General features: G+C 44.8%; 1 protein-coding gene across 1 annotated transcript in view; it reads left to right on the forward strand.

Annotated features, from left to right (window-relative positions):
* The window catches only part of LOC147434520 (chaperone protein dnaJ-like protein), a 76206-nt gene extending 52397 nt beyond the window's left edge, over positions 1–23809 (forward strand). The window contains exons 2-3 of the mRNA XM_086490973.1: positions 23161–23301; positions 23402–23809. Of these exons, the coding sequence (XP_086347099.1) occupies positions 23161–23301; positions 23402–23485 (225 nt within the window). The 3' untranslated portion in view covers positions 23486–23809. The remainder of the gene's footprint in view (positions 1–23160; positions 23302–23401) is intronic.
* Positions 23810–27686: the final 3877 nt, after the last annotated feature.

Here is a 27686-nt window from a genome sequence, read left to right on the forward strand (position 1 = left end):
ATGATATATTCAGGACCCAGTTGGCTACTGCTGTGGCTATGTTCACACAAGTAATGCAGAATCCGAGGTTTTTAGCCTTTCTGCAACCTCCTGTTCCGTCTCAGCAAGTTGGGTCACTGGATTATATTCAAAAGCCTGTTAAGGCTCGAGCACAGGTGATTCATACCGCACAGTCAATGGAAACACCTGTACACTTGACGGAGAACATGCAGTCTCCACAACGTATGCCTAAGGTGCAAGAACAGGTGGCTGAGATGCCAGTCTTTCAAGCTGTACCAGTTCAGCCCGCCACCTTTCAACAGCCTATAGCTGGTTCTAATGGGCAGGGAAGCAACTTACAGGCTATGCAACAGGTCTTCCCACCACCTTCAGTACACCCTGGCTATTTTGGAGGTGGATCGGTATTCCAGAGCATGGCTGGTCATGCACCTGGAAATCAGTTTTATACGCCAGGAACAGTGTTTGGGGGTGCTCAAACGATGATGCCTAACCCCATGTACAGTGTCATGGGTATGCAACCAGGGTTTCAAAGCACTCAGGGCCAGTTCGGGATGCCACAGGCAAATTTTGGTATGGCTGGAATTACAAATCAGCAGCCAAATATGGCATTTCCAGGTCAAGTTAATAGCGGCCAAGGAACACAGATAAACCCTAATAGTGTTCCCATGTTTCAGTCACTTCCATATGACAATTTAACGCCGCTGGAGAGGCCAACTCTATACAAAGAAGGTGGCAAAGGTGTGTCATTCACAACCTTTACAGGGTTTGATGACAGGAAGAAGGCTCTTTCATTCCTCCAGCAGTTTGATAAGGCCTATGCAGGGGGAAACTTTACAGAGGCTTCAAAGGTCCGCAAGGCAGCCACTTTCTTGACAGGGAATGCGGGACAATGGTGGACAACTTTATTGCTTCAAGGGCAAGCTCCGTCCACATGAATTTACTTTAAGCAGATTTTTGCAGCAGCATGGTTATCTGATGATTTCGAAGCAGATGTCATGACAGAATGGCACCAGCTTAATGCTGCCACTTGCAGAAATCTGGATGATTACAATCGGAAGTTTTGGAAAGCTCTACTTCCAGTAACTTCCTATAGGTTTGTGCCATTGACAGAACAGATAGAAAAATACTGTTGTGGCCTACCCAAAGGATTGAGAAAATACTGCACGAAGACAAAAGTCACTACTTCGACGCAGCTCATCGAGGTAGCAAACACTGGCAATGGCTTGCTCAAGGGAGAAGATTGTGAATTTAACACTGGCGTCAAGGCAGGATCAGGCAAGAAAAATTCAGCCAAGAAGCACGTTCCCAATGAGGCTCCTAAAGGGACTTAGGAGTCGGCCAACACAGGGAAAGACAAAGCTACGGCTGAATCAGAAAAAGGACCAGCAAAGAAATGGAAAAGACGTTTTCCTCGCAAGTCAGAAGAGCAAAAGAAGGTCTTGAGGACAGAGAACAAATGCTTTATATGTGAGCAGCCTGGCCACATTGCTTACAACTGTCCTACAAAGAAAAGGCCAGCTGATTCTGAAGACAAGGAGGACAGGAAGGGAAAGAAGCCCATGGCTGGTCTAGTGCCAGATATGGTGGGCGACAAGCCAAATTCAGATGCAAGTGAGCTTTGCAGAGCATGGGGAAAGGTTAGGGATCAAACAGTGCTTATCTTCTTTGATCCAGGTGCCAAAGCCAACTTTATTTCCCCAGAATTGGCTTCAAAGTTGGGAATCAGACCTGAAGAGATGGGGTATACAGCAGAGGCAGGTTTGGCATGTCCTGGCCATACAGAGGCTGTGACACCCATCATTGGAAAGTTGCGTCTACATATCCAGTCCTATGTAGATGCTGAAGAATTTTACATCATGCCACTGGATGGATGTGATGTGTTGTTAGGTATTCCTTGGTTATTTCGTGTACAGGGAATCATGGATGCCTACAACAAAAAGATCACTGTACAGAGCAGGGGAAAGACTCACATTCTGGATGTAAAGCTTAAAGGGGAGTCTATTCCTACTGTATCAGCTTCTGCTATTACTTCTGTAATGAAAAAGCATCTTTCTGCGTACTTGGTTTTTGCACGTGAAGTGTCAGATTGTGATGAATCAAATTTATCTGTGCTAGATAAAGAAAGGTCAATGTTTTTACAACAGTATAGTGACTGTTTTTCCGATTCATTACCGTCTCAATTACCGCCAGAGAGACCCGAGGACCATGCGATAGATTTGGTGCCAGGCTGTAGCCCACCAAATAAGCCTCCGTACAGGGTTAGTGCGGCTCAGCAGAAAGAGATAATGGGCCAAGTACAGGAGTTGTTAGAAAAGGGGCTGATTCAGCCCAGTTCATCTCCATTCTGTTCTCCAGTGTTGTTGGTGCAGAAAAAGGATGGCTCATGGCGTATGTGCATCGACTACCGTGCACTCAACAAGAATACCATCAAGAATAGGTTTCCTATACCTAGAATTGATGATATTATGGACAAATTAGAAGGAGCAGCTATGTTTAGCAGGATAGATCTAAAGAGTGGGTATCATCATATCCGCATTAGATCAGAGGATGTGCACAAGACTGCTTTTAGAACAACGTTTGGCCTTTACGAATTTTTAGTGATGCCCTTTGGTCTCACAAATGCTCCTGCTACGTTTAATAGGATGATGGACAGAATTTTCCGTCCACACCAGCAGTTTGTTGGTAGGTTCTTTGATGACATGATAGTCTATTCAAAGAATGAAGAGGAGCATAGGCATCACTTGGCCATTGTGTTCAAAGAGCTACGCAGTCATAGGTTGCTCATCAATGCAAAGAAAAGTGAGTTTTTTCTGGAAGAGATTCATTTTCTGGGACACATTGTCTCAAAGGACGGTGTCAGAATGGATCCTGCAAAAGTCGAAGCGATCAAGTCATGGCCAAATTTGAAGACGGTGCATGATGTCCGAAGCTTTTTGGGACTATGCTCCTATTACAGAAGGTTTATTCGAAATTTCGCTGAGATTGCTTCACCTTTACATGCTCTTCAAAAGAAGGCAGTCACCTTTAGATGGACACAGAAAGAGATTTCAGCTTTTAATCTCTTAAAGGAAAAGATGACTTCAGATCCAGTCATTGTGTTGCCAGATCTTAGGAAGTCATTTGTGGTCCAGTGTGACGCCTGCGGTAGTAGCATTGGTGCTGTGCTAATGCAAGATGGCAGGGTAGTAGCCTATGAGAGCAGAATTTTGCAAGGGCCAGAGATGACCATGCAGGTCTATGAGAAAGAGTTACTGGCTGTGATTCATGCGCTCTTAAGTTGGAAACACTACCTGCTAGGTGCAGACTTTGTTGTCCAAACGGACCATCAGACCTTGCGATACTTCTTGACACAGACAAAGTTATCTGAGAAGCATATGCGATGGGCAAATATCTTGTCCATGTTCCATTTTCAGATTGTGCATGTGGAAGGCAAGAAGAACGTTGTGGCTGATGCCTTGTCAAGGAAGCCACAAATTTCAGCTGTGTCGATTCCTTATCATCATGAACTTGATGATATGAGAGAACAGTATGCAAATGATGAAGATTTTGCAAGGGTCTTCGAGCAGCTAATGGATGGACAACGTCATGAACACTATCTTCTCAAAGATGGGTTCATGATGATGCATGGCAGATTGTGTGTCACAAAGCCATTGCGACGCAAAGTTATGGAAGAGAGTCATGTCCCACCGTATGCAGGGCATCGTGGTATCGATGCTACAGTTAAAGCGGTTGAGACATTCTTCTACTGGCCTACATTGAGAAGAGATGTGGATGCCTTTGTGCGAGAATGCCTAATATGCCAAAAGGTCAAGTTTGACAGGCAAAAGGCACCAGGGTTATTGCAACCACTACCTATTCCAGATAAACCATGGGAAAGTATTGCTATGGATTTTATCTTTGATCTTCCGAGAACGCAGACAGGAAATGATGGTATTTGGACCATTATTTGCAGATTCAGCAAACAGGCTCATTTTATTCCTGTCAGGAAGAAGATAAAGCCAGATCAGATGGCACGCTTGTTTATGAGCAATATTTTCAAGTATCATGGCATGCCACAGTCGATTATTAGCGACCGTGATCCACGCATGACAAGTTTGTTCTGGAGAGGTTTGTTTGAGAATATGGGCACCACGCTCAAATTCTCTTCGTCATTTCATCCTCAAACAGATGGGCAGTCAGAAGAGGCAAATTCTACTGTCCTAGATCTGCTGAAGTGCTATGTGTCAGAGCATAAAGGAAAGTGGGAGCAGTATTTGCCATTGGTGGAGTATGCATACAATAATACAGTGCATTCATCAACTGGCAAGGCACCTTTTGAGATAGTTGAAGGTGGCAAGAAAGTTCCTCCCATACTGCATACAAAGGACAAGATATTTGAAGCAGATAAGTATGTTCAGGACATGGATGAAATGTACAAGAAGGTCAAAGTGGCCTTAGAAAGGACTCAGGCAAAGCAAAAGAAAGCAGCTGATCGTCACCGTCGTGAAGTGGTATATTCACTTGGTGATTGGGTGCTTTTACGCTTTGAAAAGGCAAGGTTAAAGAAGATGAAGGGCAAGGAAAGACTGTTTCCAAAGCTCAGCATGCGTTACTATGGGCCTTTTCAAGTGTGCGACATAATCAGTGATGTTGCATATAGGCTGAAATTGCCTGACAGTTGGAAGATTCACAATGCGTTTCATGTGAGTCTTCTCAGACCCTATGTGGGTGATGTGCCAGAAGATATGCCAGCTGAAGATCAGCCGGAAGTCGAGGAACTTGACGAGATCTTGGTCCCTGAACAGATTTTGGCACACAAAGAAAGGAAAGTGAAAGGCAAGGTTGCTAGGCGTTACTTGGTAAAGTTCAGAAACTATCCACCAATGGATGCTAAGTGGATGGAAGAAGGTGAACTTGCAGAGTCACCAACTGTGTTATCACTTTACCTGGAAGCCTTCGATTTGCAACCTACCTTGACCCCTTGAGTTTCAAAGCTAAGTGGATTGTCAGTGTGGCAATGGCTTCTGAAACAAATGATGTACATGGTATTTAACGTGAGCTCAAATCAAATACCTGTTACATGAATGTTAGAGCTGTACAGATTGTCAGTTTGGCAATTGCTCTTATGGAATGTCCAAAAGTTTGATTAGTGCTATAGAAGTGAGTATTTCTTGTCAGTTTGTCAAGGATACAGTGATTGCTTCTATTGAAGAGTACATGTGTAACTGCATTCTTAAACTGTCGGTTTGGATATGCTCGAAAGTGTTACAGGATCCAACGTGTACTATAAGACAGTGGCAAAATGTGCAGCTACCATTTTGTCATTGGAAAGTTAGTGACTCAAAGCAATGGCAGAGTGCGAAGCTACCACTATGTCATTGGGACAGGGTTCACACGCAGGCAATACATGAGTCGACGAGGTGTTGAATACACCAGGGTTGACAATGAGCATGTATGTGTCGTATATGTGTCGACAGGTGTTGAATACATCAGTGTTGACAGTGAGCATGTACGACATAGATGCAAACGAGGACGTTTGAGATTTCAAGAGGGGGGTATGTCACCAGCGTGTGACTACTATCTATCCTTTTTGTTGATTTCTTTCTTATTATCTATTTACTTTCACTTTTTGGAAACACCCCTCGGGAAATCTAACTGCCCTGCATTGCATAGCTAGTGTGGAACTGTCCAGAGGGAGTCCAGGCCTGAGGGCAAGAGAGCACTAAGGTTGGACAAGGACTATGGCTGACTAGCCAAAGTGGAATCCTTTGCTACAGAGGCTACATTTCAGTTTTGGATGTGGCCGCAGTGTACAAAGAGGGTCGGATGACCTAGAAAGATACAATGGCAGCATCTCCTAAAATTTAGGGAACTGCTATTTTGGGACCTGAAAATGTGTTGACGTCATTACCTCCGGAATGACAAGGGGAACATTTTCTTACTCTGCCGTGAAGTCAACTGGGCAACCGGTTGGGAGATTTTTAGGCGGCAACCCCGAAACGGGAAAATGCTTATAAATGTGCCAAGTGGCACCTTCTGGTGCACTTGCCTCATGCAACAAGAAGTGGCGCTGAATTTTAAGCTGGGAGAGGCTCATTTGCAGCTTTTGTCACAGGTTAAGAGCTATGGAGTGCTTGCTTTCCCTCTTATGCACAGTGCGGTGCCAGGAGTGATGCCCTGCACGCTACGCACTGCCCTCTCTCTCCCCTTTGGCAGTATGTTATGCCCCTCTAGTGGGCTCTTCATTTGACCAATGTACAGTTGTGTGGGTTCATGCGCGATTGCCGAGGCAAGAGCCTCTTGCACAGGTACTGGATTAGCTAGCGGCTAATCCCCCCGCAGGTACAGGTGAATTCGGAGAGGTTTCACGCCAGAAATCTCGTCCGATCCAAAGGGCAAGTAGCCCTACAGGTGCGGGAGCTCGAGGACTTGCTAGGGATGCGACCGGCACGCGAAACGGAGCCCGAAACAGTGAATTACAGCCTGCTGTGTATTTTTGCAGGTTTAGGGTTTTGGCCCTAAACGGACCCTAATACCCCCAGGAGGTTCGGGGACGCAAGGGGATCGCTGTACAGGTGATCTGGCGCATTTTCAGGGCTGAAAACAGAGAATTCAGCGTGCTGCAGATTCTCGCCAGGTTTTGCAAAGTGCCCGTATGCGTCGGGAAAGTCAGTCAATGCGTGGGAATACTGACCGTGAAGGGTTCTAGTACAGTTATGCTGCCGAAATCGGGCTGGAACAGTGGAAATTCAGCCGAGTTTGTGCGGGGCAGCTTGTAGGAACCACAGCGTTTATTCCCTCTTTTGAATAATAAAGAAATACCGAAAGGGGCGCCTAAGTTAGGGGCCAATCTGGTGTCCGTCTACTCATACAGGTGCAATCTAGCAGCCTGTATCCCTCTCCCCTTTGTTGTGTCTTGAAAGTACAGGTAAAATAGACGACTAATAATGGGTGAAAGCTAAATCAAGGATTAAAGTAAAGTCTACCGCCCTTTTTGGATCATACAGGCCGGTTACAGCCTGCTGCCACCCCTCCTCCGCTGGAGCCCCAGGCTCGGAGGGTGGCGCTGAATCTATGCTCTGTGTCGCTGGCTGTGGCTGCGGCCCAGCCTTGGCAGGCTGGGGCTGAGGCTGGGGGGCGGGTCGTGGTCTCCTCCGTGGACAGGCCTTCGCTAGGTGGCCCATCTGTCTGCAAATGAAGCACTGGTTCGGGAGACCAGAGAACTCCACACTCTGTCTAAACCAACCCCCACTCACCCGAGGCAGAAGGATGACCTTCGGGAGCGTGTGGGTATCTCTGACCAAAACTCGAACTGAAGGGATGCCAGCCGCCTTGGCAGCTACTGATGCTGTCGTACGAGGTGTCTCCAGGACAGTTCCGATGGCGGAGCCAATCCTAGAGAGAAGTGGAAGGTACTCCCTCCGTAAACCCGGAAAGCAGACTGAGATGGGGATGTCCGCCTCCTCTACTAGCACATCCGAAGATGGGTCAAAACCATGTCGCCACTGTCGAAAGTGGGCGCGTGATGCTCGGATGGCCAATGGACTCATAGCTATGACCTTGGAGGCCATCTCGGAAGTCTCGAACTCAATCTGGTAGTACCCCCGTCCGAGAATCTGGACATCCAAGATCTTGCCCACCTCTGCGAGGAGGCGGGCCTGGAGAAGGTCTCGCAGCTCTCCTCTGTTGGGACGAGTGCCGAGAACCTTGCAGATGACAGAAGTCGCCTGCAAGCGTTCTACCTCTGTGGCAAGGCTCGCTTGCTCTACCGGCGTAAGAGCAAGTCGAATGGTGGGCTCAGCGGGGTCGGGCGAGGGGGCTTCAGGCGAGTCCCTCTGAGGTGAAGCTGGAGCCTCCATCTGTGTCTACTGCTGAGTCGAAGAAGCGGGCGGCGAAGAAGAAACCTGCAAACAAGTCAGCCAGGCACTTTTCCGAAGAGAAAGTGCTGCTGAGCTAGGTGCAGAGGGCCTTCGGGAGCGAAGAGGATGGGGGGGGGGGGGGGGGGGGGGGGGGGGGTTTGATGAGGAGACAGCGAGGGCGAAGAGGGAAGCCGTGCAATGTGCGGGTGCACAAGCAGCAGCGAGCGGGGGGGATGGAGCGGGGAAGGCAGAGCGAGAGGAGGGCAGCAGGTTGCGGCAGCTAAGGGGCAGTGCGCAGACAGGGGTGGGCAGCGGGCTGCGGCAGCTAATGGGGCAGCGCGCGCAGATAGGGGGGTGCAGCGGGTGGGTTGAGAGGCAGTGCGCAGGGGCTGAAGGGGGTGGGGGGGCAGCGAAGGGGCAGCGGGGGGAGGGAGGGGGGGGGGAGGAGAGCGATGGCGCAACAGCAAAGGGGGGGGGGGGGGGGGCGAGCAGCAGTATCGGGCCGATTCATTATTCGCTTGCTTTACTTGTTGATGGGCAATATCAATATTGCGCACAAATTCATCTGCGGCGAAGATGTTTTCTTTGGTCACCATAATAGGAAGTAAGAGTGGCTTCCCGTAAATAATTTCGAAAGGGGCTTTACCAGTTGAGGAATGTATGGTATTATTATACGCAAACTCAACTATTGGTAAGTACCGTTCCCATTCGGATTGTCGTTCCGAAACATAGCACTTGAGGAGATCTAAAACAGTGCCATTAGCGATTTCGCTTTGACCATCTGTTTGAGGGTGATAAGCTGATGAGAAATCAAGCTTAGTTCCCAAGTTTTCAAACAATGCCTGCCAAAATAGACTAGTCATGCGGGGATCTCTATCGTTGACAATAGTCTTTGGCAATCCATGGTGTTTAAAAATCTGAGCTAGAAATATTCTAGCCATGTGATCAGCTTGGATCGTCTTCTTTACTGGAAGAAAATGGGCTTGCTTACTGAATCTGTCTACTATAGTCCAGATTGCATCATTTCCATTCTTGGATCGAGGGAGATCCGTAATAAAATCCATGGCAATACTTTCCCATGGCGTGTTAGGCACAGGGAGCGGCTGAAGCTTGCCATAAACTTTATGTCTGTCATATTTTACCTTTTGGCAGACTAAACACTCACGTATATATTTTTCAATGTCCGCACGGAGTGTTGGCCAAAAGAAATACCTTTCGAGGGCACTAGTGGTGGAAGCAATTCCCCGATGCCCGGCATAAGGAGAATTATGTGCTTCATCCATCACCTTTTGTCGTAAGGGCTGAGCTATGCATATTGCTTGTTGACGATAGAGTGTATTATCCCTGATAGAATAAGGTGGCTTTGAGTGACCAGCTTGAAGATCTGCCCAAATTGTGGCGAAGTCTGGATCTTGAGGATATATCTCGTTGAGAGATTCTAGTTCCTCATGATAAATTGTTGTTAGTGCATTGATCTTTGGACGCCTGGAGAGAGCATCTGCAACTGCATTCTTTGTTCCAGAAGTGTGTAAAATCTGAAAATGAAACATTGAAAGAAAGTTGGCCCATCTCATCTGCTTTTCTGATAACTTTCTCTGTGTGAGAAAGTAGCGAAGACTTTGATGATCTGTCTTGATAATAAAATCAGCTCCTAATAGATAGTGTTTCCAAATGGAAAGAGCATGAATTACTGCCATTAGCTCTTTTTCGTATATGGAGGCATGCAACTCTGTATCTTTAAGGCGCCGACTTTCATAGGCTATCGCGTGACCCTCTTGGTTCAAAACTGCTCCTACACAATCTCCAGATGCATCGCAGTATACCTCGAAAGGTTTGCGAAGATCAGGGACGGTGAGAACAGGTCCGTGACTGAGTAGATACTTAAGCTTTTCGAAAGCTTGTTTTTGTCCAGACCCCCAATGGAATGGAATCCGCTTCTTTTTCAGGTCATGGAGGGGGCCTGCTATCGCGGCAAAAGCTCGAATGAAACGCCGATAATAAGAACAGAGGCCAAGGAAACTTCGTACATCATGTACTGTAGTTGGCGTAGGCCATTCTACCACTGCTTGAATCTTATCAGGGTCCATTCGCACCTGGTTGTGAGATACTATATGGCCCAAATAGTGGATTTCTTTTAGAAAGAACTCACTCTTCTTAGCATTCACAAATAATTTGTGTTTGCGTAATTCTTCAAACACTAAGGCGAGATGCTTATAGTGTTCGTCTTCCGTCTCTGAGAAGATTAAGACGTCATCAAAGAAAACGCCTGTAAAGCTTCTGTATGAGTGGAAGATTCTATCCATGATTCTGTTGAATGTAGCTGGTGCATTAGTGAGCCCAAAAGGCATCACTAGAAATTCATACAACCCGAAGGTTGTTCTAAATGAAGTCTTATGCACATCCTGAGGAGCTATGCGGATTTGATGATAACCGCTCTTCAAGTCTATATGACTAAAGACACTGGCTCTTTGTAACTTATCAAGAATGTCGTCAATCCGAGGGATTGGAAATCGATTCTTGATTGTGATCTTTTTTAGAGATCTATAGTCTATGCACATGCGGAATGTGCCATCCTTTTTCTGTACTTGCAAGACAGGTGAACAATATGGAGAAGTACTAGGCCTTATTAAGCCCTTCTCCAAAAGTTCGTTAACCTGCTTGAGAATTTCCTCTTGTTGCATTAGACTAACTCGATAAGGGGGCTGATTTCGAGGAGAACTTCCTGGGATCAAATCAATTGTATGATCCTCAGGTCGCGAAGGTGGGAGTTCATTTGGAAGTTCATCTGCAAAACAATCTTTATATCTTTCTATTAACTTAAGTCTTTTTTGCTCTAAAGAGGAAGAAAGTTGTGAAACAGACACATCTCTCTCTCTTGCAAAAATCAAGTACGCTGAAACACACTTTTTCATTTCTTTCTTGATGGCAATGTGATTGACGATAGGAATACGCCAATCACCTGCATCTGCAAGTACAAGATACTCCTTTCCTTTATGAGCAAAAGATAAGGTTTTCTGAACATAGTCAGGAATGGGATGCATCTTGTAGTGCCAAGGCATTTCCAAGATAACATCGCATCCTTCTATTGAAGCTAGTAAGAAAGATTCTTGATCCTTGTAGTCGTCGACCTTTAGATTCAACTTCCCTATGATTGGAGTAGAGTTTGAGTTCTGCCCTTTGAAAGCAGATTGCGCTTGAATAGAGACTCCAAAACGATTGGGCTGCAAGTTCAGGTCGTTAGCTAGCTTGGTAGAGATGAAGTTGTCTGTATTACCAGGGTCAAACAAAATAAGAGCCCGCTGGTTGTTGATACTACCCCATGCTTTGAGAAGAGCTCTTTCTTTTCCATCCTTGGTTGTATTTCCCTGTACATCTGGGACTGCATTGGAAGAGGGTGGTTGTGGAGGTTTGGTAGGACAGTCACCCTTCATATGACCAACTTGTCCGCACTTGAAGCATCTTCCTTCACTAATGTATGTTCGCAACTCAGCAGGAGAGAGATATCTCCCTTTCATGGGCTGATTTGGCTTTGCTTCTGCTTCGGAGGCGGTTCTTTTCTTCTTTTGAGAAGAAGTAGAAGAGGTAGGCTGCTCATGGAGAGCCTTCTGCTTAGCATGGTAAGTGCTTTGCTCCATCTTCCTGGGAGTACCCTTGTCATGTATTCCATCAGCTATGCGGGCTGATTCCATAAGTATCTGCAAGTTACCTCGAGGGTAAAGCTTCATAGCCTTTTGCAAGGCTTCATGCAAACCTGCTTCAAACTTGCGCATCTTCTCCGAATCGTCAATCTTCTTGAATGGAGTGACTTTCAAGAGAACGTCCCAAAACCTATCCACATAGCGTGGAACAATTTTGTTCTCTGACTGTGAAAGTCGATCCCATTCTTTCTTTACCTCTTCCTCATAGTCTGGAGGAAGGAACTGTGCGTAGAACTCCTTCTTGAAAGCGGTCCAATCTTGGGGTTTGCGATCTTCCAGGATAAGGGTTAACCACCAATTGCTGGCGGTGCCTTTCAGGTACAAACTAACATGGCGAAGCTTGGATCTTTCTTTAAAATTCCCTTCAGCAAATGGAACTTCAAATTGGCGGATGAAAGCCAAAGCTTTGTCATTATCACGCCGTCCATTGTAGGTGTCGAACTTCACATCTCTATCTCCCGACTTGAATGTTTTCTGCCTGTGGTGCTTCTTCTTATGGTGCTCCTTCTTTCTATGCTTAGACTCCTTGGGGACAGGAGTCCTTTCCCTTGAATGTACTTCTTGCTGCGACGGATCGTCGAGAAACATATCTTCCGGAGAAACTATGTCTTCCAGATCCTTCATGAAAGAGAACTGAGGGGAGTCAGGGGGATCCTGCTCTTGAACTTTTGGATTAAACCGCACATGACGTTCTGGAGATTTCTTCTGCCTCTAATGCATGCGGGAAGTTCCAATCAAAGGATCTTTTCTTGGTTGTGGCGCCTTTGGGTTCTGCGGAATTTCTCCCGACCCCATCGGCATTTTCTCCTTCCGTTTTTCAAGAGTATGGAGAATCTTTTGGACTTATAGATGGGAGAGAGCTTTCTCCAACTCTTCCACCTGCTGTTGAAGGAGAGAGAACTCTATCTCGTGTCCTCCCATTTCTGCAGTCTACCAAGAGTCGTCAATCCCTTCAGAAAGAGAGAGAGGACCTTGCTCTGATACCACTGTCACAAAAATACGGAAGCGTAAACTGACGTTTAATTGCACTTCAAATACTCAAGAGGATTAGAGGGAGAGAGAAAACTTGACACTCCATTGGGGACCAGAAGATGGGCTGGTCCCCCCCCATAAAGAGAATATCTTTATTACTAAGGGAGAATCTTTACAAGCACAGGAACGGTGCATATGCCCGTCCTCTATTCTTTCTTTTGTTTTGTTCTGACTATTGACTGAGAAAGTGTTTCTACTTTCTTTCTGCTTAGGGGATTTCCCTCTTCTGCGAGACTGGTTGGAAGCTCTCGAAAAGAGAGTCTATCTTCAGAAACAGCTCATCGGAAGCTCTCACAGAGGAGAGTCCATCTTCCCTTATGTGTTGCCTTCATGCTCATTCATTCATGCATCGAACACAAAAGAGAAACAAGCAAAATGCACACGCACATGCTTGCTGTAATTTTCTGCACATAACCTGAAATTCTTACCTGTGCACACCCCTACGCCGAAACAGAGGTGTTCTTCGCGATGGAATTGCGCCAAACTTGATGTAGACTTAGGATAAGGAGAGAGAAGAGAATTTCTATGGCTGATCTGCTGAAAACAGTCCTAATCGAGGTGATTAGGGGCTGAAAACAGAGAATTACAGTAGCCGCACTCTGCTAAGAGAGCGTCTACGGCAGCTTCTCGCGATGAAACTTCACCAGAAGGTGTCTATGACTGTGAGATCCCTTGTTCTTGACAATGGGAGCACAAGGCTACCACATATGTTGCAAGGGGCTGCTCTCAAGCTTCAATGGAGGGCTCCACCGCGTAGAGCACGCTCACATTAGGGGGGGTAGGTGCACTGCCAGCCCTGAAAATGGGGGAGGGGGGCTCCTAAATAGCCATCAGGGAGAGGGGGCGCTAGGAAGAGAGAGAGGGTGAGAGTGAGAGTGAGAGAGAGTTAGTTTGCATTGGTAAGTGTGCCACTTGGCACACTTACTTTAAAAACTTAAAAACCATTCAACTTTTGACTTTAAAAACTTCTAGCTCATCAATTAAAAATGTGCAACTAACTAACAAATGCTACCAATGATTCTTTTATGAGAACACCAAAGGTTTGTCGGCGCAATGCCGCACTGGCACTGGCACTGCACCGCCTTTACCTGTTCACACTTGTCCGGCCGCGTGCCTGGGCACGGACCGTTAAATTTAATTTAACGAAACTTACCCTAAGGCTTTATTAGCTTTATTAGCCTTAAGGTCACTGTTCTAAGGACCCCATCTCATTCATGTGCTTGTACTGACGCGCGTATTTTTCCTGAGCCTAAAATCTGAGGCTACTGCTTACCCCTTTCTGAAGACCCGATTTCCCAATCACTAGGGCTTCAAGGTAATTTCTGCTAAGGTCCCTCTGAGGTGTTGTGGCCCGCATTTAGGCTCACCTGAGGCCTTAGAATTGCTAGGTCTATTCTGGTGTGCACACAACTAATTAGATAATTCTTTTCTCGTAAATAAATTAATTATTTACAAAGTCTGACTTAGTTACAGCTTCCGCAAAATCCGGGATTCCTTACCTACTGCCACGTGGCAATGGCGCCAGCCTTTTTAGGGTTTCCAGCCACTTAGTGTTTCAGCCAGCAGTTAGGGTTAGGGCTTCCAAAAATTAGGGTTTTTGGTAGAAATTAGGGTTTGCAAAAAATTAGGGTTTCTGGCATAAATTAGGGTTTCTGCTGTTGGTAGCTACGTCATCACTTTGTGACATACCCCCCTCTTGAAAGCATTGTAATCGACCGCGATTACGCCTGCAAAACCAACAAAAGCCATAAACCGTCTTAGTAGACACTGACTGTTAGTACCTACGTACTAGGAACACACATCTAGCACATGTACCAAATTGACAGTCACATCACATGGCATCACAAGACATCACTAGACATCGCAGGACATCACATGACATGCAACATTCATTCTGATCTTAAACCATGATTTATCGGCAATGTAGCTAGCAATCGCATCTAGGTCCAATCGGGACCTCATCGATGTCCAATTGACTAACCCCTATTGCAACCATGTCTATTCGAGATCAATCATACCAAAATGCTGCAGTCATTTCGTCTATCAGTTCCTGCACTCAAAAGAAGTCAAGAACAAATCAGTATCATTATCAGGAATTCCATTTCATAAAGTCATCCAGCAGAATACTGTCAGCTCTCAGTATCCATGAAGCTCAAAGAGACATCAGTGAGCAACTCCCCTCTTGTGCATCCTATTGCACTAGATCTCCGGCCAAGCTGAATTTCTGGGTTCCGTTTGGAGTAGACTATGCTAAACCAGAGCATCGAGGTAAAGTTTCACAATCCGAGGAGTATCTGCTAGGTCCTCCTCCGCCATCCACTTCACATCAAATGCAGGATAGTTCTTGAACTTAACCAAGAACCGCCTTTGGACTTTACCTTTCTTCGTTTATTATGTGCCAAAATCTGTTCAGGAACAAGGATCTCCTCGTTTTCTTCCACTTCGGGTTGCTCATCAGGCTCCCCATCATCAAGCACATCACCCTTAAAAGGTTTCAAGAGACTGACATGCAATGCATTGTGAATCCTCCAAGTATGGCAGTTTCAGTTGGAAGGAGACATCATTTATCTTTTCAGTGATCCGGAAAGGTCCGTAGTATCGCATACTAAGCTTTGAAAAAAGCCTCTCCTTTCCCTTTTTCTTTCTTAGGAGTGCCTTCTCAAAACATAAGAGCACCCAATCATCCTCCTTCAATTTCAAGTTGCGACGATGGTGATCCGGTGCCTTTTTCTGTCATTCTTGAGACTTCTGCAAAGTCTCGTGAACCTTGGCAAAAGCCGTATCCTAATCTCGCGAATATTCATCCGCTTCAATTATCTAATCTTTCGTGCTCAGGAAGGATGGAACCTTTGCAGCAATTTCAACAATCTCAAATGGCGTCTTCCCCGTCAAAGAGTGTATCGTGTTATTGTAGGCAAATTCCACCAAAGGTAAGTTCTTTTCCCATTGAGTCTTCTGATCTGAGATACAAGACTTCAATAATCTAAAACCACTGAATTGGCAATCTCAGATTGCCTGTCAGTCTGCAAGTGGAACGATGATGAGAGTTGCAACCGTGTGCCAATGTTCTCCCAAATTGCCTTCCAAAACAAACTCATGAATCTGGGGTCTTTGTCGGAGACAATCGTCTCAGACATGCCATGTAATTGGAAAACATCGTGATCATTCTGTGTTCTCGAGAGACCAAAAATGAAATCCATTTCAATACTTTCCCAGGGACGGGTGGGTATGGGTAAAGGCTGTAACAATCCCTGTGCCTTATGCCTGTCAAACTTGACCTTCTGGCATACTGCGCACAACTCTTCCACATCCTTTTCGAGTCTTGGCCAAAAGAAGTATCTCTCTTACCCCTTCATGGTGGTGGCAATGCCGCGGTGACCCATAAAAGGTGGATAGTGGCATTCAGTTATAACCTTTTCCCTCAACGGCTGTGTAACGCACAACATAGTCTTTCTCATCAAGTAGCCTTCCCGAAGGGAGTATCCAGCTACTGTCTCCCCATCCCGTATCCCTGTGAAAATATCTGCAAAATCTGTATTTGTGGCATACTGATCGACTATATCCTCGAAGCTCCTATGATGTATCGCAGAAAAAGCCAGAACCAACGGCTTCCAAGACAAAGCATCTGCCACCACATTCTCCTGTCCCTGCACATGGACAATTTGGAAGTGAAACTGTGAGAAGATGTTCGCCCACCGCATTTGTTTTTCCGAAAGCTGCTTCTGTGACAAGAAGTAGCGCAAACTCTGATGGTCTGTAAAGACAATAAAATCCGCTCCGAGTAGGTAATGCCACCACTGAGTAAGAGCATGGATAACCGCCAAAAGCTCTTTCTCATAAATCTGTGTTGTCATCTCCGGCCTAGAGAACAATCGGCTCTCGTAAGCAATGACATGGCCTTCTTGCATCAAGACTGCACCTAGACTACGACCACAAGCATCACAAAATACTTCAAATGACTTCTGCAAATCCGGCAAAGTCAAATTTGGTCCTGTAGTCAATTTCTCTTTCAATGTCTGAAAGGCAGTCATCGTTGTGGATCCCCCACGAGAAAAGGGACTCCTTTCTGTATCAAGATATGCAAAGCGGAAGCAACCTCTGCAAACTTTTGAATGAACCGTCTGTAGTACGAACACAGTCCCAAGAAGCTTTCAACTTCATGGACATTCCTCAAATCAGGCCAATCACGGATAGCGTCTATCTTGGCCGGATTAATTTGCACTCCTATTGCTGAGACAAAGTGTCCCAAAAAAGTGTATCTCTGAAGCAGATGATCTCTATGTTCAGCTTCATTCTTGGAGAAAACAATGATATCATCAAAGAAAGTGCCAACAAATAGTCTGTACTCTCAAAAAATCTTGTTTATCATCCGGTTAAATGTCGTAGGAGCATTGGTTAAGCCAAAAGGCATCACCAAAAACTCAAATAATCCAAAAGGTAGTCCGGAAGGCTGTCTTGTAGACGTCTCCCGTCGCGATTCGGATCCTTCTCTAACACAGATTGCAAGCTAAAGAAGAACCTCAAGAACCTCAAGACTCCAGAACCTCAAGAACCTCAAGACTCCAAAATCTCAAGAACCTCAAGTCTCAAGAACCTAAGAACCCAAGACCCACAAGAACCCAAGTTCCTCTAAACTTAAGAACGCAAGACTTCAGTGTATGGTCATCACCCGAAGCGGAATGGATACTTCGCATAAAGGTGATGAACATGAGGGTGGTGAAGAAGAATTTTTCCCCCAGGGGTTTTTTTTGACCCTCCCCCTTCCCCATCTACGCCACGGTTTGCACCAAATTCTATGGAGGCTTTGGTCAAGTCGATGATGGACATGATGGTACAACAAGAAGCGAATCGCGTTGACTTGGAGCGCGAGCGCGAAACACGTGAAGAGAGACGAGCGGCCTTGGAGGCAGAGCGTGAGGTACAGAGAGACCTACGCAATGCAAGAGTTGGTCTCACAGGTTCTCACCTCGAAACCTGAGCCGGCCAAAGATGTTGGTAGTTCATCACGTGGCGCAAGCCGAGATTCGAACTCCAACAACCCCGTCACAAAGAACACGTTCAGTAAGTATGATGGTAAGATGGATGCTAGTGTTATTCATTCTTGGTTGCATCAATTTAATGCTTATTTTGCGACAACTAAGAAGACAAGAAATAGCAAGGTTTTGACGGCAGTTATGTACCTTGCCGGTGATGCCATTAATTGGTGTCACAAAAATACGGAAGCGTAAACTGACGTTTAATTGCACTTCAAATACTCAAGAGGATTAGAGGGAGAGAGAAAACTTGACACTCCATTGGGGACCAGAAGATGGGCTGGTCCCCCCCCATAAAGAGAATATCTTTATTACTAAGGGAGAATCTTTACAAGCACAGGAACGGGGCATACGCCCGTCCTCTATTCTTTCTTTTGTTCTGTTCTGACTACTGACTGAGAAAGTGTTTCTACTTTCTTTCTGCTTAGGGGATTTCCCTCTTCTGCGAGACTGGTTGGAAGCTCTCGAAAAGAGAGTCTATCTTCCAAAACAGCTCATCGGAAGCTCTCACAGAGGAGAGTCCATCTTCCCTTATGTGTTGCCTTCATGCTCATTCATTCATGCATCGAACACAAAAGAGAAACAAGCAAAATGCACATGCACATGCTTGCTGTAATTTTCTGCACATAACCTGAAATTCTTACCTGTGCACACCCCTACGCCGAAACAGAGGTGTTCTTCGCGATGGAATTGCGCCAAACTTGATGTAGACTTAGGATAAGGAGAGAGAAGAGAATTTCTATGGCTGATCTGCTGAAAACAGCCCTAATCGAGGTGATTAGGGGCTGAAAACAGAGAATTACAGCAGCCGCACTCTGCTAAGAGAGCGTCTACGGTAGCTTCTCGCGATGAAACTTCACCAGAAGGTGTCTATGACTGTGAGATCCCTTGTTCTTGACAATGGGAGCACAAGGCTACCACATATGCCGCAAAGGGCTGCTCTCAATCTTCAATGGAGGGCTCCACCGCGTAGAGCACGCTCACATTAGGGGGGGTAGGTGCACTGCCAGCCCTGAAAATGGGGGAGGGGGGCTCCTAAATAGCCATCAGGGAGAGGGGGCGCTAGGAAGAGAGAGAGGGTGAGAGTGAGAGTGAGAGTGAGAGAGAGTTAGTTTGCATTGGTAAGTGTGCCACTTGGCACACTTACTTTAAAAACTTAAAAACCATTCAACTTTTGACTTTAAAAACTTCTAGCTCATCAATTAAAAATGTGCAACTAACTAACAAATGCTACCAATGATTCTTTTATGAGAACAGCAAAGGTCTGCGGCGCAATGCCGCACTGGCACTGGCACTGCACCGCCTTTACCTGTTCACACTTGTCCGGCCGCTGCCCGGGCACGAACCGTTAAATTTAATTTAACGAAACTTACCCTAAGGCTTTATTAGCTTTATTAGCCTTAGGGTCACTGTTCTAAGGACCCCATCTCATTCATGTGCTTGTACTGACGCGTGTATTTTTCCTGAGCCTAAAATCTGAGGCTAGTGCTTACCCCTTTTTGAAGACCCGATTTCCCAATCACTAGGGCTTCAGGGTAATTTCTGCTAAGGTCCCACTGAGGTGTTGTGGCCCGCATTTAGGCTCACCTGAGGCCTTAGAACTGCTAGGTCTATTCTGGTGTGCACACAACTAATTAGATAATTCTTTTCTCGTAAAGTTAGATAATTCTTTTCTCGTAAATAAATTAATTATTTACAAAGTCTGACTTAGTTACAATTGGTACCACGTATGGCAAGAGGCATAGTTAGCCGCGCACCTAGAGGAAGCTGAGGAAGGCGTGCCCCTTTCCATAATTGGGCCGACTTCCAAGACAAGCTCAAGGCGTGGTTTATGCCACCACAGTACCTAGCACGGTTGAAAGACGATTGGCGCGGTCTGAAGCAAAATAGTATGCCAGTTATGTCTTTCTCTAATTGTGTTTTGCAGCTCGGCACCCAATTACGCAAATCGGATGATGAGCGCAAGGAGGCATTCCTTTATGGATTGGACGACTATATCAAGTTTGATGTCGAGGTACTCGATCCAATCGATCTCAACAAGGCGGTAGCAATTGCTCTCGTACAGGAAATGAAGCACAACAAGGGAAAGCCTAAGGAAAACAAGACTTCTCTTAGTATCACTCAGATTTCTCAGAATGGTAAGAACGATAAGAATGGTAACACTTCTAACCAATCTTCATCTAGTCTCCCAGAAAAAAATTCTCCAGATGAACCTAAGGGTAAAGCTAACACAATTGCTAAACCTAAGCTCACTCCAGATGAAAAGGCAGAATAAGGAATTTTAGGAGGATACATCATGTCAGAAGAGCAAATCATTTATTCTAAGGAAGGTCGTTGTTTTCATTGTCACATCAAAGGTCACATAAAAAGAACATGTCCTAAGCTTGAATCGAATGAATCTAAAGAACCCACTTCCTCTGTCAATGGAATAAATGAGAAAACGAGTGTGACCCAAGTTTTTCGTGATCCTCTTATTGATGAGTCTCTCATTAAGTGTTATGGTCATGTGAAGGGTCAGCGTTTTGTCATATTGTTTGACCCAGGCAGTATGCATGATTTGATTAGTGACTCTCTTGTCGAAAGAGCCCGCTTGGAGGTTAGCATGACATCTCCTTTCGAGGTGTCAGGCTTCTCTCCCGGTATGGACTCTCATCACGCAAGAGTGCCTTGATGTTTTGTTCACTGTTCAACAAGCGTCCTTCCGCAGAAAATTTGTAGTCTCTCGTCTTTCAAGATGTGATATGCTTTTGGGCATTCGATGGTTTCGTGAGCATAACCCGCTCATTGATTGGGCGGAAATTACATTCACTTTCAATGCCAAAAGTGACTCTCCCATTGTCATTCGTGGAGAGCAAGTTGTTCATTCTTCATCTCTCATTTCTAATGTGCAGACGAAGATTGAAAAGAATCAGGAGAAGGAGACTCTCTCAGTCTCTTCTTTTCCAAAGCACGACATACATGATTTGCATGATCAAGATGTGATTATTCACGAGCATGATGATTTGCAGGATAATGATGTGATTGTTTACATGGATGATGGTTTAGTTGATACTTTGTCTAGTGAAGCTAACCTCATTGCAGATTCGATCGATCACAAAGAACCGATCTTGGCTCTCGAGTCGAGGTCCAAAGAACCCCCACAGGAAGTATTGTGTTCGAATGATTAGTCAGCACACATTGTTCGAGTGTTTCATTCATGATGCTTTCCTATATTTTAGTCACCGTCCTTATGTGATCCCTTTTCATAGACATGACTTATTGTACGATGAGCACTATTCACTCATGAATGAGCACGGATGTATGCGGATCACTCATGAAAAGATGACATGTTTGCATTCAAAGAATTCATATTCCATGTCTCTTCCTTGGCATGACACAGTACCCGAAAGAGCACAAGAAGGATTGAGCATCAAGCATCGGCATTTCCATTGTGTTTTGCCACAGCTGATTGATTTAGATCAGAAAGTCAAGATTCGACCCCATTGTTTGCGTGTGTTTGATGAACGGTTTGACACTCCGTCACTTTGTTCATCTACATTGCATGCACAGTTTTTTCAAAAGAACAGTCTTTTTTAATATAAGGCTCTCCCGTCTGTAAGTAAAAGGAACCTTGAGCACATTTCGGAGCACTCATCTTGAGCAAAGTTCTTTCACTTCCGCTGCACCTTACAAAGTCTCTCCTGTGGTGAGAGAACTCGAAAGCGTGAACATGGAGCCATTCCAGCACTATATGTATAGTCCACTCAGTCTGATCCCTGCCACACAATGGGAAAGAGAAACCAACCGCTATGTCTAGGGCCTTTGCCCCTCTAGCTGCTAGAAACAGTACATGAACTCTGAAGCAAGCCGCCTCAAGGTTGGGAGAAGAGTCACCGAGAAAACGTGTGAAGTGGTAGTCAAAGAAGTCCCAACGGTGACGAATGTCAAAACCGGTCAGCCAACCCATAGCGCAAAAGGCGACGCGTGCACCAACAGGGACGTCCGTAGGTAGGGTTGCTTCTCTGGCGCCAAGCGGCTCGTGGCAAATGCACTGCCAAGAGACCTCCGAGCTACAGAATAATGACCTGTCCCCTGGGTCGGCTGTGGGGTCTAGGAGGGAATAGGCGACGGTGCGGGGGGGCTAACGAGAGGGATGGGAGAGGCAGAGAGGGCAGTTGGAGGAGGTGGTGTTGGAGGCGGAGAAGTGGAAACGGTAGGCGGAGGGGGAAGAGGGGTTGTCAGTGGCGAAGCTGAGGTGGAGGGGGTATCTACTGGCTTATACTGCTATGCAGGGTCGGAACGGTTCCTTGTGGAAACCCACTGCTGTTGGCCTGGTGCAGGCCGACCACCAGGGGTGCCAAACTGGCGTGGCAGTCCTTGGCGACAACGACCACGAACGTATCGCTAGCCCTCCTTTGCGTGGGCACCTGTCTTGAACGAGGTATCCACTTGTGCTCCCCGCGTCTCTGTTTGTTGAGCCTTGCTAGTCTTGGCGGGTCCTCCTCCGTGGACAGGCCTTCGCAAGATGGGCCGTCTGTTTGCAAATGAGGCACTGATCCAGGAGCCCCAAATACTCCACGTTCTGATGGAGCCAACCACCACTCAGACGAGGTAGTAGAATGACCTTCGAGAGGGTGTGGGTGTTTCGAACCAGAACACTACCGAAGGTATGCCTGTTGCCCTGGCAGCAATGGAAGCTACCGTGCGTGGTGTCTCCAACACGGTCCCAATCTCGGAACCTATTGTGGAAAGTAGCGGGAGGTACTCTCTCCTTAGGCCAAGGAAGCAGACTGAAATGGGCAGATCTACCTCTTTGACAAGGACATCGGTAGCCAAATTGAAGCCATGGCGCCGCTGTCGAAAATGAGCTCTGATTGCTCGAATGGCCATAGGGCTAATTGCAATGATCTTGGACGCCATCTCGGAAGTCTCAAACTCTATCTGATAGTAGCCGCGCCCGAGAAGCTGAACGTCGATGATTTTTCCCATTTGTGCTAAAAGGCGGGCCTGGAAGAGGTCGCGCACCTCTCCTCTGCTAGGTCGGGTGCTGATTATCTTGCAGATAAGAGAGGTGGCTTGAAGACATGCCATCTCTACCTTTAAGCTCGCTTGCTCTGTCGATGATAGAGCAAGTCGGATGGTGGATTTTGCGGAGTCGGGCGAGGAGGATTCAGTTGAGTCCCTCTGTGGCGGAGCAGAATCTTTCATCTGTGTCTGCTGCTGTGACGGCGAATGAGGACAGGATGAGTGCGAAGGATGTGTGTCGGAAGGCGAAGAATGGCCCACCAACTCCTCCAAAGGGGAGGAGAAGGGAGAGCAGCACGGGGGGGGGGGGGGGACAATGAGCGATTGTGGCGCTTCATGGCAAGTTATTGATACAAGCATTTTTTCACCTATTTCTTGTAGGAGAGCCATAACTAGGCGTCTTCTTTTGTATATGTAGGCCATTGTGAGAGATAGTCGACATTTATTTTCCTGTTTCTATAAAATGGGGCTCGAGTAGTGGGTCACACACACTCTTTCTCATCCTCTCATTGTGTCTTTTCACCTTGAGTTTTTTCATTATACGTGGTCTGACAGGTCGCAATTGAGGAATCAGAGACCTTTTGCAATGATTGCAATGCCAAGGGATGGCTAGTTTGTGATTTCTGCCAGGGACAAAAAGTCAATGTCCAAGTGAAAAACAATCGCATGTATAGGCGCTGCCCCTCCTGCAAAGCTGTAAGTGAATGAATTTATGCTGGCACTATAAGCATTGATGCCTTTCTAGCCTTCTAGGCACACTCAAGTGACCTCATTTTGGTTGCATTCAATCATGCAGGCAGGGGTTGTGCTTTGCTCCAAATGTAAAGTTTATAAGTGTGTCACGTTCCCTGATGGAAAAGATGGTGGCTTTGAGATGTAAGATCCGGAGCGATCTTTGTCATACATAGTCATATGGAAATTCCGTTGCAAGGCCTGTCAGATCAGAAACTCTGTTTCGCAGTCACGCTTTTCCTGCTCCCTGTGTGTGGTTTCTTAATGAAATTTTGAAGGTCACATACAAAATTCAACTTCAAGAAGCTCTTTCTAATCTGTTCTATTGCAAAGAGCAAGCTGTTTCCGTCTTAGATCCTTGCTGGTCTCATTTCTGTTTCCTGTTCCATGTGACTATGCTGTTATAATTATGCAACAATATTGTATAAGCCTTTGAATGCAGCATAGATTAGCAAGGAATTTCTTTTGGCTCGTTGACTTGTTGCATTGACAAGGTCTAGTAATTTTTTGGCTCAAGTTCTATGCTCAAGTCCTAGTGTGTAGACTATGCTTAAAGGTAGATTGCTTTTCTCTGCTGGTGTGCTTGTGATCATCCTTATGTAAACTGGAATTACAAGAGTCTTTGGATATTCAGCCACCAAAGCAGGCAGACATAGGAGCATTTTGTACTATTTTAATCCTTTTGTACCATTTGTCCTTTCATGGATACATAAAAGAACATCCACCACATGTACTTTTGATTTGTCTCATAGGCCAATCTCGGCGACTAGTATTCGTTAAAAATAATTCTTTCTTTCTTATTTATGAGGCTTGTCGCTTTATCAAGGTGATAAAATTATTAGCCAGAAGTTTATTGCTTCTGTCATTCATTATCCAACTCCTTGTTTTCCTTTTTATGAGATTGTCTCTGGTAAGTGAAGGTGTTGTTTCAAATCTTATGGATTTGTAATGTGCTTTACCTGTAAAGACATAGTATAGTGAGTGGCATTGGATCTATTGCCCACCAAAAGGGTGTTTGTATAGAGAGTCGGCAGCTTTCGTGAGGGGTATGCCTTGAGAAGAAAAACTAGCCTAATACTGCAATTCCCAGTTTCTCAAGCATTTGTATGTATGATAACACACATGTAATGAGCCTCTCACATGGGTATTCCAATATTTATGTACAAGGGCTTCATCATTTTTCTCTCAGTGAGGTGATTCTTGTGTAAGAACTAGGCACTAATTGAGTGCATGGTTTTTGGTGCTTCTTGTTTGGCCACCCTTAAGTTTCTTGCCTTTATGAATGATGTTTGTCCATCGTGGCATGAACATGCAAGATTTTTTTGATATTTCTTTGATACAAGTATGCTAGATGCAATGTTTAGTGTATGGTTAGCTATGGCTCTTGTAAGGATCAGCTAAAGTCTTGATGATCTACAAGCTGTGCATTTGCCCGAATTAGTGTTATATTGCAATGTGCACACTTTAACACTAGTCTGTGATTGGACACTAATGTGTCCTGCTTTTCTACCAAATAAAATTTTAAGGTTTTGTTCATTGTGGAGTTAGATTATAATGAGAAGAAAATTGAGTAGTGTTTTTAAATGTCGAAATGACTTTTATACGAGGAGATTTATGGTGAAAAATTCATCAAAAGTTTAACTTGCTCCTACAAAATTTCAAACAAGCTCTTAGAACTTGAACATTTTTCATGTATATAAATACTTTCAACAGAAAACTGTTAGGTTTGAGGGCTATGACGGGTGATGGCATGCAGACACGGCAAGTAGAAGGCATAAAATGAGAGAGAAGAGAAGACTCGACACTCCAAAAAAATTAAACATCTACTATTCTATTAAAAAACTCTTTACATATATATGTGAATTTAGAGTGTTATCGACCACTCTTTTAATCATGCGATCTCCATTGGCTTCTGCATGTATTAAGAGGTGTTCGTATTGGGCTTGTGACTCAACAATCCCCCCTCAAGCCCAAACCACTTGACAAGGGACTCGAGACAGACCATTGCAGAGTTCACCTGAAACAATGAGGAGAAGTCCTCCCCTTGACAATAACATAGGTGTGTGGGTGCTTAGTGTGAGACAAATCAGAACTCAAAACGAAACATAAGAAGGTGGTCTTACCACTGATGTGTGGGAGTGTTTATAATCCATATATTTTATTGACAAATGATTGACATAAAAGGAAACATAAAACAGAATGAAAGCTACAGTAAATCACTATCTACGACAATCATGGGTGCTTCACCATCTTCATCACTTTCAATCATGTTGGCCTGTCGTTTATTCTTCTTCAAACATTTGTCCGAAGGATAATTAGTCTTTCCACAGTGGATGCAAGGATTTTTGCTCAAACGATCCTTGGTTTTATGATTGCTGTGGTCACATATCGCACAAGGTCTAGTGCTGGTAGTAGGCTTGGTTGAAGTTGCAGTCGAAGTGCAACCACGAGCTACATATGCAGTAGGAACGAAAGAACTAATATGTGGTACTCGTTTCTCTTCTTCCTGCAATGAATTAACAATACCATCCAAAGAAGGTAGTGCATCCTTTTCCTTTAAAATAGTCACAATTTGACAAAATTCTGCAAGTAGGCTATTAAAAAAAACGACTATAAGATCTTTATCTGGGAGAGGAGCTTCATCATAAATTAGTCGAGTGCGGATGCTTTTTAGCATGTTAGCTAAAGCTGCAATATTCTCATTATCACACATACAAAGAGAATACAACTCCATTTTAAGGCTCATTTTGGAGTATTGGCTTTAGGACCAAACACTTTCTCTAGTTCCATCTAAGCATTATGTTGGCAGATTGCATGTCATCCAGATAATGAATAAAATCATCTTCGAGAGATGTCAAAATCATACCTAATGCTTGCTCGTCCTTGTGTTCTTGCTCGGCAGATAGTGCTATCATAACATCAATGGATGTGTCTGCTTCGTCGGTGGGCAACGGCTTCACGACACTCCATAAAATTTTTCGCATAAGATAGCCATTTACTTGAATTTGCCAAGTGTGGAAGCCGGATCCGTTAAACTTGTCGACTTTCGATGCCATGTTCAAGTCTTTAAGAAGCATGATAAAAAGATTGTGTTGTTGGTTATTGCATCGGCTTAACCTTTAGAGAGGTTGTCCAACTGTCTTTGCATGCACCTTAGGAAGCGTATTGAGATACTGCATAAACTAGAAGTTGAAGGGTTTGGCAAGATTCAGCCATATCTTTCTTGAGCTTGAAAAGTCGCCTTCAAATTTACTAGCCAATATGCTATTGAGCCAAGCACGGAAGGTGTCTTACACCTTGTAAGCATGGAATAATCGACGGTGTGAATATCCACTTGCTTAGATGCCTAAGACCAAATAAGGCAAATAAGGTGACCTTTTTTAAATAGAGTATGAACACAAGATATCGAGTTCTGTTGCAGACAATCGACGACGACATGATGACGAAATTGCGCTAGCAGTAGGCTAAGGAGGCGGATATAACAGGATTTATGGTGTCAAAAAATGCTTCTCAAGCTAGGGCGATCTATTTGATGTTGGGTATGAGCTGTTTGATGCAAGTCAACGCACAGGCTTTCCCCTTTGCAAGCGACGGTTCTTGCAGTAGCGCTTCTAGTCGAGGCTTCCAAGATCTTCAAGCTCTGATACTAGTGCTAGGTTTGAGGGCTATGGCGGGTGATGGCGTGCAGACATGGCGAGCAGAAGGCATGAAACGAGAGAGAGAAGAGAAGACTTGACACTCTGAAAAAATTAACTCTCTACTATTCTATTAAAAAACTCTTTATATATACATACATACATATATATATATATATATATATATATATATATATATATATATATATATATATATATGTATGTATGTATGTATGTATATATGTATATACATACATACATATATACATACATACATACATACATACATACATACATATATATATATATATATATATATATATATATATATATATATATATATATGAATTTTGAGTGTTATCGACCACTCTTTTAATCATACAATCTCCACTGGCTTCTGCATGTATTAAGAGGTGTTCCTATTGGGCTTGTGACTCAACAAAAATAGTGTTCGAAGAGAATGTGTGTGTGTGTGTGTGTGTGAGAGAGAGAGAGAGAGAGAGAGAGAGAGAGAGAGAGAGAGATGCACAAATTCAAGTGATTATTGAGATAATATCACATTGATAGGCCATAAACTAGAATCTTCAAATGAATGTATGTGTCAAACATTCTTGTCACAAACTCATGAGGAAAACTGAAAAATGTCCATTTCTCTATGAAGGAAAATTTCTATGAAGCAACAATAAGCAAGATTCCAAATGCGAGTCCGTTTGA

Source organism: Adiantum capillus-veneris, chromosome 19, assembly GCF_014529385.1.
Source record: "Adiantum capillus-veneris isolate H3 chromosome 19, ASM1452938v2, whole genome shotgun sequence".
NCBI lineage: Eukaryota > Viridiplantae > Streptophyta > Polypodiopsida > Polypodiales > Pteridaceae > Adiantum > Adiantum capillus-veneris.